Source organism: Saccopteryx leptura, chromosome 6 (genome assembly GCF_036850995.1).
Source record: "Saccopteryx leptura isolate mSacLep1 chromosome 6, mSacLep1_pri_phased_curated, whole genome shotgun sequence".
Taxonomy (NCBI): Eukaryota; Metazoa; Chordata; class Mammalia; order Chiroptera; family Emballonuridae; genus Saccopteryx; species Saccopteryx leptura.
The window spans coordinates 24,218,877-24,235,523 of record NC_089508.1 but is presented as its reverse complement, the minus strand read 5'-3'; the positions used below and the strand labels follow the sequence as shown (position 1 = coordinate 24,235,523).

The window sequence follows — 16,647 nt, the reverse complement described above, 5'->3', positions numbered from 1 at the left end:
CTGGGGGAGGGTCATGGCCCGCGTGGCTAGCAGACAGGCTGGGCTCAGTGTGAGTTCACAAGTAGAATAGTTATAAAATAAAACATTTCTTTAATGGACAAAAAGCAAAGTGAGTCACCTTTTTTAAAAGGTGAAATGTAGCAAAGGAAGATCTGAAGCAGTTTTTTAAACTATTTACAAAATGCCATTTAGAGTGCAGGTGACCACCGTCAACAGTGGAGGAAACGTCTTCACATGTGACGGCCACAGAAATGTGGTTCCTGGCACTGGCTCAGAAAGGCCACACACTGTTCTGGGCGAGAGAGTTTCTTTAAGGGAGCACCAAAAAGGCTCAGTCTTCTGTTTCTTCATATGTAGTCTCATCAAACGGCCTGTCCAGCAGAGGTACCAACCGATGACGGGAATACTTCAGCTGCAATAGGTCCCCGACTTCATCTATCTCCTTTAAAGCCTGAAAAAAGGTGCGACAGACAGAGGTGAGTCAGAGCCAGTGGGATACAGGCATGCTGGTGCTTTATTTTTCTAAAGACAATCACAGTGGGTTACCCTCTGGCGGGACCCTTCGTGCCTAGCGCAGCTGCTCTGAGCGGACGACAGTACAGCTGCCGAAAGAGCTGCTTTCTGAGCAAGGACGTCAGACTGACCGCGAACAAAGGGCTGTGAAGAGCCGGTATGCTGGATCAAGGGTATAATTCATCAAAGTACGTCACGCTTGGCAGCAAGAGGAACATGTACCCTGGCCTGCACTTGCCAGGCTGGCCACAATTTGTCATCCCTGCTTTTCTGCTTCAGTACTTGCTCTTTCCATGATCACACTTTAGGAAACTGATGAGAAGTCTGCATCGAGATGCTTCCTAGATGCCAGATGGACACAGTCCCCAGAGTGGACTGCTGCACAGACTCAGGAGGAAAGAGGGAGCCAGGAGGAGGAGACTGAGTAATGGATGGGCTGCAGGGAGGGAGGAGCAAGGAAAGGACAGAGCTGGGGGGTCTAATCTCCACATCCTAACCTGGAAAGACCTTCTCGCCCTGGCCAGATAGCTCGGTTGGCTAGAGCATCGTGCCAAAGCACGGAGGTTGCTGGTTCACTCTCTGGTCAAGGGACATATAGGAACAGATCAATGTTCCTGTCTCTCTCTCTCTCTCTCTCTCTCCCTTCCTCTTTCTCTAAAATCAGTAAAATAAACATTTAAAAAAAAAAGAGATCATCTCTACCTTGTCTTCCCATCAAAACTCTGATATTTTTAGTATAACTTTGTTTGCTATAAAATTAGCCCTTTACTTTTCAAAGAAAAAGTGTTTCTTATAAAAACTCAAACACTAAACCTAGTTATGATACACAGTGTCTTCCTGATTGCTGCACTAGTCCTACTTGGTAGAGGCAATCTGAGCTTGGTTTCTGATATGTACTAAATAAATAAATAAGTAGTTCTTGACCTATAACACACCTACGGCGAAGGATGAATTACAGTTCTGCTCTACGTGTTAACCTTTCCAAAGGGCAGCAGACACAGAGTCGACGTCGAGGCTTTCAACATAGGAAAAAGATATGTGTTCAGAATTTCTCAGAAAAAAAAGGAAAGATAGGAGAACTCTAAGCCCTAGATACCTTTCGGAAATCCAAGGAAGACACCAAAAATGTTTGAATACTAGATTCTGAGGCTTCCTAATAGAAGCAGCTAGCACACATCAAAGAATGCCTTTTCCATTCACGGCAGCTCTCCAGCCCTGTTATCACTCTCCAGACACCTGGGGATGTGACCTAGCAGGTCTAGAAACAAGTCTAGGAGAAGGAGCCCTGGCTTTGGGAACAGTGGCTCTACCTACACCGCTACCTCATTAGACAGGAAAACAGTAAGGAGGACAGTAGAAGCCCTGCAACTCTCCAAATTCCCATCACAGCACAGAAATCTTCTGTCCACTCTCATGGTTGTAATTCCATATGGTAATGTACACCTTTTCAGAAAAAGGAATCAGCTCATTAGTAAAAAGACACGTGTCCCTCTTCTTACCTTTTTAAGTGAATTTATTGGGCTGATACTGGTTAACAAAATTATATAGGTTTCAGCTGCTCAAACTTGTACTTAATTTTTATTTTTTAATTTTAATTTTATTTTTTAGAGACAGACAGGAAGGGAGAGATGAGAAGCATCAACCCATAGTTGTGTCACTTTAGTTGTTCACTGATTGCTTTTCATATGTGCCTTGACTGGGGGGTGCAGGGGGCAGGAAGGAGGGTGCTCAAGCCAAACTAATGACCTCTTGCTCAAGCCAGTGACCTTGGACTCAAGACAGCAAGTGATCTTGGGATCATGTTGATGATCCCATGCTCAAGCCAGAGGAGCCCACACTCAGTCGATGAACTCGGAGATTTGAACCTGGGACCTCAGCATTCCAGGTCCCAGGCCGATGCTCTATCTACTGAGCCACCACAGTTAGGCCCTGTTCTTAACATTCATTCATTCATTCGAGAGGGAGAGAGGGAGAGAGGGAGAGAGGGAGAGAGGGAGAGAGGGAGAGAGGGAGAGGGAGAGAAGGAGAGAGGGAGAGGGGGAGAGGGGGAGAGGGGGAGAGGGGGAGAGGGGGAGAGAGAGAGAGAGAGAGAGAGAGAGAGAGAGAGAGAGAGAGAGAGAAAGGGACAGACAGGAATGAAGAGAGATAAAAAGCATCAACTCGTAGCTGTGGCACTTCAGTGTTTGGTTGCTTCTCATATGTGCCTTGACCCAGGGGCTCCAGCTGAGCCAGTGACCTTGGACTTCAAGCCAGCAACCATGGGGTCATGTCTATGACCCCATGCTCAAGCTGGTGAGCCCAAGCTCAAGCCAGTGACCTCGCGGTTTCAAACCTGGGTCCTCAGCATCCCAGGTTGACATTCTACCCCCTGTGCTACCACCTGGTCAGGCTGTCCTTAACTTTTAAAAATCAGTGTTTGTAGAGAAGAAAAAAAAATCAATTAAATTGTATTCCCTATTTATTCTTGCATAAGATAAAATATTCTTTACTCTAAATGTGAAAAATATAAGCAAATAGGGGCTGAATTTCAATATGCTATCAGAACAGTGGGACCTCTGAGAAGAGGTTTAATTGAAAGCTCCACATGGAAACAATTTACGGCTGAATCTCAGCTGGGAGAACCCATTAGCCATTTGTGCTCCTGACCTCTGATATAGGATTCATTAATTTAAAACAACACACAACTTACGAAGATCACAGAGTAAAGGACATTTATGAACTCTGACTTCAGAAGAACTTATTTTTTCATCAACGTAAAAAAGAAAATGAATAGAGACAGAAATAAACCCACTGTAGCCCAAAGGAATCTAGATAACAACATTTCCTCTGATCCCATACCAAATATTTCAGATGAGTAAGTTTTATTTACATAAAAAATAAAATTTAACTAGAAACTGCTGGCCATTATATGGAGTTACCTGGTTAGACTAGAAATAAGAAACCAGGACCAGGACCACCATTTCTTGACAGCTACACCGAACCTCTGGATCACAGGGTCAGATGGAGTTCTTAGGGAAAAGTGTTAAGTGGAGGGTTGAGTGTGGTCCTTTAGTAAAAGAGTATTTTAGGACAGCTGAGCCCTTGAGCCAACAGTCCTGCCCTTCTCATTTTTAAAAATAACACTTTAATGAGATACAATTCACATACCACAAAATTCACCTTTTTAAAGTGTACAAGTCAATGCTTCTCAGGATTGTAGAACTATCTACTTTTAAGGTATAGCACCTCAAAAAAGAAACCCCATACTCATATCAATCAATCCTCATCCCCCTCTCCCCCAAGCTCTGATAACCACCTATCTACTTTCTGTACTAGGAATTTGCCTAATTGTTGACAACCGAAATCTGCTTAGATACCTGGTTACATCTACATTGTTTCATGAATCTGTACAGTTCTCAGCAGTCAAAGCTGTTGTTAGAAAGAAGACATAATGTATTCCTATAGCCACTGCTTATCATACACAGATTTTTTTTTTTTGAGAGACAAAGACTGACAGGCAAGAGGAAGGAAGATAAGAAGCATCAACCTGCAGTTGCATCACTTTAGCTGTTCACTGATTACTTTTCATATGTGGACCAGGAGCTTCCAGCGAGCCAGTGACCCCTTGTTCAAGCCAGTGACCTTTAGGCTCAAGCCAACGACCATGGGATTGTGTCTATAATCCCACGCTCAAGCCAGCAACCTCATACTCATGCTGGTGAGCCTGTACTCAAGCCAGATGAGTCTGGGCACAAGCCAGTGACCTTGGGGTTTTGAACCTGGAACTCAGTGTCCCAGGTCGATGCTCTATCCACTGAGCCACCACCAGAGGCAGGCTCACACACTAATATTTTTTCAAAGGCATGTCAAAACTCCTAAACATCCAAATAAAGTAGAATGGGCGAAAAGCTGGTATCACTGGGTTAAAATAAAAAAGCCAATGCAGAAATCTACCAGTAAGACTTTTGAGAAATGGGAAAATCTATTGAAAAAACATCTGAAAGGCATAATCAAAAAATTTAAAAAAGGAGAGCTGTATGCTTTCCCTTCTGGGAGCATGCGCACTACTTTCTCCCCCACAGGTGTGCACTCCCAAACTCCACGGCTCCCGGGAGACCTGCAACCTGGGAGCAATGGCAGCGGCAGCTCGTCCCAGTCTCCCCCCGAACCTGTCTCCAAGACCCCGTTCTCTGACTTTCCAGTGCAGGGTAGGCTCCTTTCTTTCCCGTAAGGTTTCTAGAGAGCCCAGCAGTCCCTCCTGGGCCTTCCCGCTGCTGCTTCTAGCCTAAGCCCTCCTGTTTCATTGTCTCCAGCTTTAATACACACACCCTCAAAAAAATAAGCTAGTATTGATAAACTGATTTCAATGTCACAGAGCCCAAACGTGACTAAGAATATATTTGTAGAACTAGGAAAAAAAATCAATCCTCAGCTGTTTGGAAATATAAAATGTCAATTATAATGATTCTTTAGCATCAGTAGCTCTCCAATGAACTTTATGCCAATATTGTTTTAAAGATTTATAAACTCCCAGAAAGCAATACTTATTTAAAGGGGAAAGCAGGGTTCCAAGGAAACATCGAGCCAGAGGGTTGGGAAACACCCCTGAGCAGGGTTCCTCGAAGGGGAGGGGAAAGGTGAGGAGTGAGCAGGGCAGAGGAAGAGAAGGCTCAAGAGAGAAACCTACAGACTGAAAAACATGCCAGAAAGTCTACAGTAGAAACGGCTAGAATAGAAGGAGAACTGTGCAGGTACAGTGACCATAAGGAGGGACAGTGGAACAAGATGAAGCCGGAAAACTCCCCTGAGCCCTGACAACCGCACAGGGTCTGGTGGGGGATGCTAACAGCTTTGCTTTTTTTCTTCTTCTTCTTTTTGGTAACTAATAATGTTTAAACAGCATTGTATATTCCCTCTATAAACACATATCTTAGGTGCTCAAAGAACATGAGGGTCAACAGATGGTTAATTTCATCGGATAATCAGGCCTTCTTAGTATAAGGTATATTTATATCAAGGTTAATGTATCTACTTACAGTATCAAGAATTTCTTTGGTATGAGCTGCTGACAGGCAAAACCTGGCTCTGGACTCAATAATTGGGGTAGCAGGAAAGCCCACCACAACCACTCCGATGTTCCTCTTCAGCATCTCCCGCCCAAAGGCACTGCCGAGGAGAACGAGGGAAAGAAACCAAGCAGAGTCATAAAGCACACAGTACAAAGGGCTTGCAGTGCGGAGTGATCTCAACTCCTGAGTGACAGGCACCGGAGACTTCTACTAGGAATTTCCTCTAACTCCCTTTAAAGTTAAAATGGACAGTTCACAAAGACTTCTTTTATTCAATCTTGAAGTGGTTGTCTCCCAAATGGTTTCCTTCACAAGGTGCAAGAATACAGTTGGCAGAGATCAATTTTTAATAGGGCTTGCCTAAAGTAATTTGCAATTGTGGTCTCAAAGTGTCCCAGACATGTAACAGTGGTTCAGAGGCTTCAAAATGAGCTCGAGTTGAAAACCTGGTCCTTGAGATGTTAGGCTTGGCGGCTGAGAACATTCTGCAGACTGTGAGCACGCAGGGGCTCTTTCGCACCCCAGACATCTCTCTTCCGGCGGAGTGGCCAGCCAGACTGACCCCGTACCGAGCTCTGCTCTGACTGACTCGGGTCTCAAGCTGCCTTTGGATTTCAGGTTTCCTTGTGTCTGTGAAGCCAGCACATCGCACTCAGGCTTCAGCTGCTGGAGTACCCAGTTCTCAGCTAACCCCCCACCCCAAGGCAAATTAGTGGCATGTGACTTTACTTTGCTACTGTATCTTGTCTCAGTAACAGTTCTAACTTTTATGTACATTTTGTTACATTTACTCTTTTCTTTGTTACATGTTCATCTTTTCTGCTTTTGACTTCCCTTATTCCTTTTTGACTTTTCCCATAGCTGTTTAAAGTATGTTTGAAAAATTTAAAATCTCACACGTTTTAGTTACATTAGTAACTAAAGACATCAGCACCCGCTTTCCCACGCCCTCTGGTCCCAGTACATCGTCTCTGATGTACTCGCCCCACTGCACAAGGAGCCTGCGTGCCTGCACCTTCAGCTCAGGCTCCCGCACTGCCCAGGCTTCCTCCCATTCTGCCCTCGCCTCTCTATGGGAATCTGAATTTTCCCTCTCATTCAAGTTATTTTTATTTTATATTTTTCTCTGATTCACTTTAACAAACGTTTACTGAGTGGTCTTTGGAAACCAGGGACTGTGGTGGGCACTGGGGATTCAAAGATGAATTAAAATATTTGCTTCTTAATGACTTCAATTAAACCTTAATATGTTTTATATTTAAGATCCAGTCAAAACTTGCAAATCCGAATTATTTCATACCTCCAGTAAAATTTTGTATGTAATTATGTTGCAAATAATTTTTCCAGTTCACTTCATATTTGCTTTTCAAATGGCTTCTGGTTTTGTTATACACTGGAAGCTATTCCGGGACAAGACTTTGCATTATATATGCCGTGCACAAGTCAAATTAGCTGGTGCAATCCGCCCATCTGATAACTGCAACAGCATGCCCTGCCCTCACAGCTCACTAGCCTTGGGCACTACACTTCAGCTCCACTGACCTCCTCGCTCTTCTTCTGTAGGCCAAGCATGTTCCTGCCTGACGGCCTTTGCACAAACACTTCTTTCTCCAAGTGGCTAACTCTCTCAGCTCCTTTAAGTTCAGATGTCATCTTCCCTTCCCACTGCGGCTCACCCTGACCACCCCATTTCATACTGTCAACCGCCCATGCAAAGGACACACTCAGTCCCCCCATATCTGCTATTTCCCAGAGCACTAAACACATTCTAACATATGACATAATTTACTTATTTACTGCATTTGTCTGACTCTTGCCTCACCAGAACGTAAGTTCTGTGGGAGAGAGATTTTTATTTGGGGGTTTTGTTTGCTGGTTTACCTCAATCCCACTAGGAGAGTGCATTAGCTCAAATGTTTGTTTAATGAAAAATGAACAAGTTAACATGTTTTACAAATTGGAACCGACTAACCTATGGCACATCTAGCAAATAAAGGTCAACATAATGATGCCGAGACAGTTTTCCCTGACAAAATCAATAACCTCAGCCACACAGCACGGAAACCTTAAGTCTAGAGACCAGTCTGTCCCTGCAGCAGAACGTACCCGATTTTGGCCGGCATGTAGAGCATCAAAGGCACCACCGGAGAATCCTCATTTCCATAGATGATGAAGCCCATCTCCTTCAGACGTCTCCGGAAGTACCTGGTGTTCTCAGCTAGCTGCTGTATACACTCTTTGCCTGGAAACACATGGGGAAGAAACAAGAGAATACTAAGAAAAAAAAACTAAGAAAAAGACAGCAATCTCCTCTATCTCCATTCTATTAATTAGTCCTATGGTTTGTTTCTTCACTTCCAATATAGATATTCTTGCACAGCAAGCTGTATGAAACATAAATACATCTTGCTTTGTATTCTGTTATCCTGGGTGTTGCCAGCAGATTTCATAATAATGTACAATATGTACAACTAATATTTCCACTGCACATGAACGTCCTCAAACATTTCCATCAATACCATCTCATTTAACACTCTACCATCCCTTTACAGTAGATGAGATATTAATTTTCCACCTTCATTTTATAGCTCAGGAGACACTCACAAAACGTGAACTGTCCTGCAGTCACATAGTAATAAGTGGCACAAATGAGACTAGAATTTCAGTCCCTCAACTTCCAATATTCATTTCAATTAACTGTGCTGTTAATAAGTTGTACATACAACCAGAGGTAGAGCCATTTAGAGCCCTCAATTTTCATCTTAAAAGTTTGATTTTATAGTACTTTCCCTAAAACTCCTACCAGATAGCAATGGCATGTCCATGATAATGACCGTATTTTTAATCCCACCGTGTTCATCTTCCCTATAACACACATGGATGAAAACACACATTTCTCTAAATGCTTGGCCCATTTCTGACATTACGGCCGGTCAATCTGGGAAGAGATTGTTCTGTAACGGAGAGCAAGACTAAGAACTGTTTCATGGTCTTTACCAAGAATACTCACAAGTAATAAAGGTTGCAGTCATTTCCTCATATATATTAGAAAGCCAGCAAATTAATATTTAAAGAAACACAAACATCATACAGTTCAAAAGAGAAATCAATCAGCCAAAAATACAGATAACTTACACATTTCCTTAGAATTAGAATAGTAACATATCCATTACTCTAGGTAAGTTTGCTATAGATAATCCCAAATTAATACTCTTTATGTAAATAATTTCAGGTTGACCAGAGAATAACACTCAAGTTTAGATTAGTTTAGTGTGAACTCTGAAGAAATCACTTAAATTATGACATACATATTACAAATGAAAAGCAGACATTCAAGTGAGTTATATTTAAGTATGTTGAGAAATGATGAGCCATGTACCCTACTTCTCCCTGAGAAACAGCAATATATGCTTACTCTGCACTTAGAAGAGAATTCTACTTCCAGCCATGATAGCATACCAGTGACCAGATTACCTTCCTGTTATAAACAACGAAAAAATGGACCAAGTCCATATAACAATTGTGTTATGGCACCGGTCCACAGGCAGGGCAGGACTGTGCTGCTAGAGACGGCTAACAAGGTGAGCCTGTGGCGAGTCCTAGTACTGCCCAGAGCAAGTCCCAGGCTGCTGCACAGGGAGGGGAGCCTAGTCTGGTCAGTTGAGGACACTAGAGACAGAGCTGGAAAGGCTAAGGTGACTAAAATTTGTTGGGCAGAAAACAGGAGAGAATGGCGGTGCAAAGAGAGAATTCGGGGATCTGCAGAGGGGTCCCCTTGAGCCTTTGGCAGAGTGCTGATCTGCAGAACTACAAGAAGAAACCATCAGGGGCTGGGGAAAGACCCACCAGTAGGCAGCAGACTGAATAATTCCCAGCGTTCATACAGAGTTGGCAAAAGTTTATATTTTCACCCACCAAAATGCAAAGACCTCAGAAGGGTATCCCACTAGTAATGGCGTTAAATCAGTCCAACATGAAAAAGTTGCTCTGGACACACTCTAACAAATCTTAAAAGCAAGTCTCAAAAGGATCCAACTGATTCCAAGAACAAAGTCTAAATTTATCAAAAGGAATTCAACAAAACACAGCACCCAATAATGTAATATTCATTAAACATTCCAGGCATTCAAACCACTAGGTGAAAAGTCAATCAATAGAAATACACCAGAAATAACAGAATATTAGATGAGGATGTAAAAATGCTATTAAAAATGTGCTATTGGGATGGCTCTGTGGAGGCCCCGTCTCAGGAGCTAAAAATAGCTCATTTGAGAGCATGGCCCCAGATGGGGGTTGCCAGATGGATCCCGGTCGCAGTGCATGCGGTAGTCTATCTATTTCCCTTCCTTTCACTTGGAAAAGAAAAAAAAAAGTGCTCCTGCCTGGTTTGTGGTGGCGCAGTGGATAGAGAGCCAACTTGGAGTGCTGAGGTCACTGGTTCGAAACCCCTGTATTGCTCATTCAGGGCACATACAACAACCAACCAATGAACAACTAAAGTGAAGCAACTACTCATTCCCCGCACCCCTCCATAAAATCAATAATTTTTTTTTTTTTGTATTTTTCTGAAGCTGGAAATGGGGAGGCAGTCAGACTCCCGCATGCACCTGACCGGGATCTACCTGGCATGCCCACCAGGGGGTGATACTCTGCCCATCTGAGGCATTGCTCTGTTGCGACCAGAGCCATTCTATCGCCTGAGGCAGAAGCCAAGGAGCCATCCTCAGCGCCTGGGCCATCTCTGCTCCAATGAAGCTTCAGCTGCGGGAGGGGAAGAGAGAGACAGAGAGGAAGGAGGGGGGGTGTGGAGAAGCAGATGGGTGCTTCTCCTGTGTGCCCTGGCCAGGAATTGAACCCGGGACTCCCGCACGCCAGGCCAACACTCTACCACTGAGCCAACCAGCCAGGGCCTCAATAAAAATTTTTTTAAAAATGCTTATACATTCAGAAAGGTAGAGAAAACATAATAGAGAAAGAAAACATATAAAAAGAAACAATTGATATATACAATTAAAATCAGTGGATTTTACTGTATGTAAATATCTCATTAAAGATGGTTTCTAAAACATTCAGCGAACATTTGCATATTAGTGTACATTAATTTTCCCTGCACTTATTTATAATTTTTCAACTATTTCCTTATCATGAACCAAATACCTTCTATTTAAAAATTCCAAGATAGGCCCTGGCTGGTTGGCTCAGTGGTAGAGCATGGGCCTGGCGTGCAGCAGTCCTGGGTTCAATCCCCGGCCAGGGCACACAGGAGAAGCGCCCATCTGCTTCTCCACCCCTCCTCCTCTCCTTCCTCTCTGTCTCTCTCTTCCCCTCCTGCAGCCAGGGCACACAGGAGAAGCGCCCATCTGCTTCTCCACCCCTCCTCCTCTCCTTCCTCTCTGTCTCTCTCTTCCCCTCCTGCAGCCAGGGCTCCATTGGAGCAAAGTTGGCCCGGGCACTGAGGATGGCTCTGTGGCCTCTGCCTCAGGTGCTAGAATGACTCTGGTTGCAGCAGAGCGACGCCCCAGATGGGCAGAGTATCGCCCTCTGGTAGGCGTGCCAGGTGGATCCCAGTTGGGCGCATGCAGGAGTCTATCTGACTGCCTCCCCGTTTCAAACTTCAGAAAAATACAATAAATAAATAATAAAAATTCCAAGATATTTATTCCAAGAATATCAAGAAAAATTATCAAAAAAGAGGAAATGTTAAGAGATTTAGACCTTAACCGTTTCGACTAATTGCTATATTATTTTAAACAAGTTTTCTTTTCCAAAGCAAGTGGAAATCTCACTCTCACTATTCATCACCATCTGTTCCCTGATGGGAAGAATCCCAAAAGAAAATACATCTAAAGTAACACCAGAAGATACTGGGAACAGGCATTTAAAATCCCCAAGTTGTATATCCTTAGTGCTGAACAGTACTCCTTTGTAAAGATACACCACACTTTGTTTTTCCTTCATATGTTAATGAACATCAGAGTTGAGATTATCTACCCTCATTTTGGCAGCTATAAATTCAGATTAAAAATAATTCTCTCCCTATGAGAACACCAATTCAAAAAGATATACATACCCATATATATATATATATATATATATATATATATATATGCAGGATTCTTTACAATAGAAAACATACAGAAGCAACGTAAGTGTCCATCAATGAATGCATGGAGAAAGATATGGTGTGTGTACACACACACACACACACACACACACACACACACACAGAGGAATACTACTCAGTCATAAAAAATATGAAAAATTACCATTTGTGACAACACTGGATTGATCTTGAGGATATTATGCTAAGTAAAAGAAAAAAGAAAATAGTAACAAATAAAGATAAAATAAAAACAAACTCATAGAAACAGACAACATAAAGGTGGTGAGAGGCAGGAGGAAGAGAATATGAAATGGATAAAGGAGGTCAAATATATGGTAATGGGTAGAAACTAGACTTTTGTGCTGAGCAGAAAATAAAGTATATAGATATCAAATTACAATGTTTATATCTGAAATTTATGTTATTAACCGATGTTACTTCAATAAAAAAATAAGCTTTAGAAAGTTTAGCCTTGTTAAGAAAATACACTTGCCTGACCTATGGTGGTGCAGTGGATAAAAGCATATATCTGGAACACAAGTCCCTGGTTCAAACTCCTGGGCTTGCCCAGTCAAGGCACATACAGGAGGCAACTACAAGTTGATACTTCCTGCTCTTCCCTCTTCCTTTCTTTCTCTCTCTAAAATGAAATCTTAAAAAAAAACCCAAAAAAACCCCCCCACTCTTATTTATTTAAGCGAGAGAGACAGATAAGAAGAAACCATCAGGGGCTGGGGAAAGACAGACACAGACAGGGACAGACAGGAAGGGAGAGAATGAGAAACATCAACTTTTAGTTTTATCACTTTAGTTGTTCATTAACTGCTTTCTCATACGTGCCTTGACTGGGGGCTCGAACTGAGCCAGTGACCCCTTGCTCAAGCCAGCGACCTTTGGGCTTAAGTGAGTAACCATGGGGTCATGTCTATGATCCCACGCTCAAGACCATGATCCCACACTCCAGCCGGCGACCTCAGAATTTTGAACCTGGGTCCTCAAAGAAAATATTAGCTTTTAAAAGGTCTTGATCCTTTCCTCAAAGAACACAGACGTTAACTTAAGAGGTCAGCATTCTTCGCTACTTTTCAAACATAAATCTTTACTTTTAAGTGTGATAAAAAGCATAAAAGCAATTTGAAGAAAAGCTCTGTTGATTTTTCTTGAACTTTACAAATGAATCTCACTCTGTGGTGGCCCTTTTAGATTTCATCAATATGTTTCGTCAGAATAAAAACATTGTAAGAATCTCTTCTATAAAAATCCATAGTTTGGCATGAGAGAGAAAAATAAACGTGTGTAATTTATCAGACAATGCAGCAGATATCTTCAATAGGTCATTTTCAGTCCTCAACTTCTTTGAAATAAACATGCTTAGAAAGGAAGAGATGAATATGAAGTTATCAATAGGTTGTGATGGAATCATTACATAAAATTATTTTAAAGAAACAGAAAGTCTAAAAAGAGTAGAGGACCGAGACGGAAAAAGCAACACAATTACAAACATGATATACTGATAACTTTAAATAACTTTTACAAAGTAGAATTATATTTAGAGACTATATTTAATATCCACTGCCAAATAGATTTTGAAGTTGTGCCAACTGCATTTCAGCCTTTTTCTTTTATCTATCTATCTATCTATCTATCTATCTATCTATCTATCTAGTGAGAGGAGGGGAGATAGTGAGACAGACTACCACATGGTCCCCAACCAGGATCCACACAGCAACCCTGTCTTAGGCCGATGCTCAAGTACCAAGCTATTTTTAGTGCCTGAGGCTGAAGTGCTTGAACCAATCAAGTCTCTGACTGTGGGAGGGAAAGAGTGAGAAAAGGGTGGGGGCAGAAGTAGATGGTTGCTTCTCCTGTGTACCCTGACTGGGGATCAAACCAGAGATGTCCATATACCAGGCTGATGCTCTATCCACTGAGCCACCAGACAGGGCCTTAACCTTCCATTTTTTTATTTTTTTTGTATTTTTCTTAAGTGAGAAGCAGGGAGGCAGAGAGACAGACGCTTGCATGTGCCTGACCAGGATTGACCTGGCAAGCCCACAAGGGGGCGATGCTCTGCCATTCTGGGGCTGTTGCTCTGTTGCAACTGGAGCCATATTAGAGCCTGAGGCAAGGCCATGGTGCCATCCTCAGCACCCAGGGCCAACCTGCTCCATTAAAGCCTTGTCTGCAGGAAGAGAGGAGAAAGAGAGATAGAGAAGGGAGAGGGGGAGGGGTGGAGAAGCAGATAGCTGCTTCCCCTGTGTGCCCGGACTGGGAATCAAAACAGGGACATCTACATACCGGGCCGACACTACCACTGAGCCAACCAGCCAAAGCTCAGCCATTATTGAGAGAAATATTTTAATCATCTTAATGCAGAATCCTCAGGATTTTCAGCCATGTAGTTTTTTTCTTTTTTTAAATTTATTCATTTTTAGAGAGGAGAGAGAGAGGGAGAGAGACAGAGAGGGAGAGAGAGGAGAGAGAGACAGAGAGAGAGAAGGGGGGAGGAGCTGGAAGCACCAACTCCCATATGTACCTTGACCAGGCAAGCCCAGGGTTTCTAATGGGCGACCTCAGCATTTCCAGGTCAACACTTTCTCCACTGCGCCACCACAGGTCAGGCTCAGCCATGTAGTTTTAAGGTTTGAAGAAACTACTGTAGTATTACTCAAATAAAATTCCATAACTCCTCCCAGACAGGTATTAATTAGAACAGCTAGTGTTCTATTAGCTCTCAGGACTGGTACAAAGTAAGAAAAACAAAAGGCGGCCCTGGCCGGATGGCTCAGCGGTAGAGCATCGACCTGGCATGTGGGGGACCCGGGTTCAATTCCCAGCCAGGGCACACAGGAGAAGCGCCCATCTGCTTCTCCACCCGTCCCCCTCTCCTTCCTCTCTGTCTCTCTCTTCCCCTCCCGCAGCCAAGGCTCCATTGGAGCAAAGATGGCCCGGGCTCTGGGGATGTCTCCTTGGCCTCTGCCCCGGGCGCTAGAGTGGCTCTGGTCGCAGCAGAGCGTCACCCCTGGTGGGCGTGCCGGGTGGATCCCGGTCGGGCGCATGCAGGAGTCTGACTGTCTCTCCCCATTTCCAGCTTCAGAAAAAATACAAAAAAAAAAAAAAGAAAAAAAAAAGAAAGAAAAACAAAAGGCACCATTTTCCCTTAAATGGCATTAGTGCTATCTACTCACAACTTATGCTTCAAAGAATATAGCATGTACTCAACCTGCTTAAATATATAGCAATACTGTACAATTTTCAAGTTAGCTGATGAGCTTTAATATAAAATGACACAATCAACAAAATGTGTTTGAGTCTGCAACTTGAAAAATAACATATACAGTGTTAACTGAAATTTTTCAAAATACAAGACAGAAATATAAATGATGCTCGGCCAGAGTTGCTCCCCTAACTCACACTATACTTCATTATCCAGCTCCTAATCTTAGATTTCCTGGACAGGCTGATATAACCTGCCTTCCTGGGAAAAACAAATTACTGCTACTCTTCACACTTATTTTTTCCAGTTAATTCTAATTGGCTGCAAAAATCTGAAATCAAAGCACTTCTCTCCCCTCCTCCCTTTCTTCTTAAAGGTCATAATCTTAGAGCAGATAAGGGTTTTTTAATTTAGGGTCACCCTCATAGAACAGATAGCCCCCAAAGTGGTTTCAGTTAGTTTTCAGCATATTAAATGCTGACTCAAAGGATAAAATATAAGGTTGCAGGTTTGATCCCCGGTCAGGGCACATACAAGAAGCAACCAATTAGTGCAGTTAAATGGAACCACCAAGGGGAACAACAGGTTAATGTTTCTTTCTCTCTCTGTGTCTCTCAAATCCAATCAATGGGAGAAAAAAATTTTTAGTGCACAAAAACAAAATAAGCCCAGACAGCCTCAGTGTTTACTGTGCCTATGTTAAGAATGTGTCTCCAAGGATATTTATTTTAATTTTTTTAAAATTTATTCATTTTTAGAAAGGAGAGAAAGAGAGAAAAAAGGGAGGAACAGGAAGCATCAACTTCCATATGTGCCTTGACCAGGCAAGCCCAGGGCCTCGAACCCACGACCTCAGCGTTTCCAGGTTGACGCTTTATCCACTATGCCACCACAGGTCAGGCTCCAAGGATATTTAAAACTGGAATTTATATCTTAAAGACCTCTTATACAAGTGTTTACAATATCAGGTAAGAAGTTAAATCACATGCAAACTATGTTTTCATAGGCTATTCCCATAGTAATTAGTGAAGCTCTTAGTACAACTCCCTTTAAAGCATGCCCCTGAGGCCATTTATCCGCCCCCCGCCCCCCCCCCCCCCCCCCCGCACTTCCAGAAGCGGCGCCTCTTTCATTGGTGGTCAGTGGAGGAGCACTGTATGTGGTGGCCCTCCAATGGTCTGAGGGACAGCGAACTGGTCCCCTGTGTAAAAAGTTTGGGGACTCCTGATTTAGGGCAAAGAAAGTATATAATACAGCAAACACAATGCCAGTCTCAAGAAGTGCTTCTTCCCTTCCCTTTTCCAGTAAAGCAATTTCTAATCATGAGAAAATCATACTTTGCTTCAGTTACTAAATCTACATACATTACCAGGTCAACTACTAACCTGCCTTATCTCCGGATAAGAAAGATACACTGAACCTAAACATACTTATTCTACGACCCAGCGATTTCTTTGCTAGGTACATATACCCAGCGGAGTTGTGTACCAAGACTGTCACTCTTCACTTGATCTTAGCCAAAAGACCAAGAAATCACATAATGTCACTCTTGATAGCAGCCAAACTCAGTAAACAACCCAAATGTCTATCAGCAGAATGGATAAACTATAATAAAGTTAAAAAATGAGATACTAGACAGCAATAAATGAATTAGTGTTCCATTTAAAACATGTGGGTAATTCTCAAAGACATAATGATGAGTACAATGTGCCAGATTTTAAAGAGTGATTACATATAAAGTATTGTATGTAAGATCCCATATAAAT

General features: G+C 42.7%; 1 protein-coding gene across 1 annotated transcript in view; it reads right to left on the bottom strand.

Moving 5' to 3' along the window:
- Positions 1–67: 67 nt before the first annotated feature.
- SPTLC2 (serine palmitoyltransferase long chain base subunit 2) overlaps positions 68–16,647 on the bottom strand; it is a 102,143-nt gene continuing 85,563 nt past the window's right edge. Inside the window, exons 10-12 of the mRNA XM_066344477.1 lie at positions 7,668–7,803; positions 5,529–5,658; positions 68–451 (exon numbers count right to left, since the gene is read on the bottom strand). Coding sequence (XP_066200574.1) covers positions 332–451; positions 5,529–5,658; positions 7,668–7,803 — 386 coding nt within the window. The 3' untranslated portion in view covers positions 68–331. The remainder of the gene's footprint in view (positions 452–5,528; positions 5,659–7,667; positions 7,804–16,647) is intronic.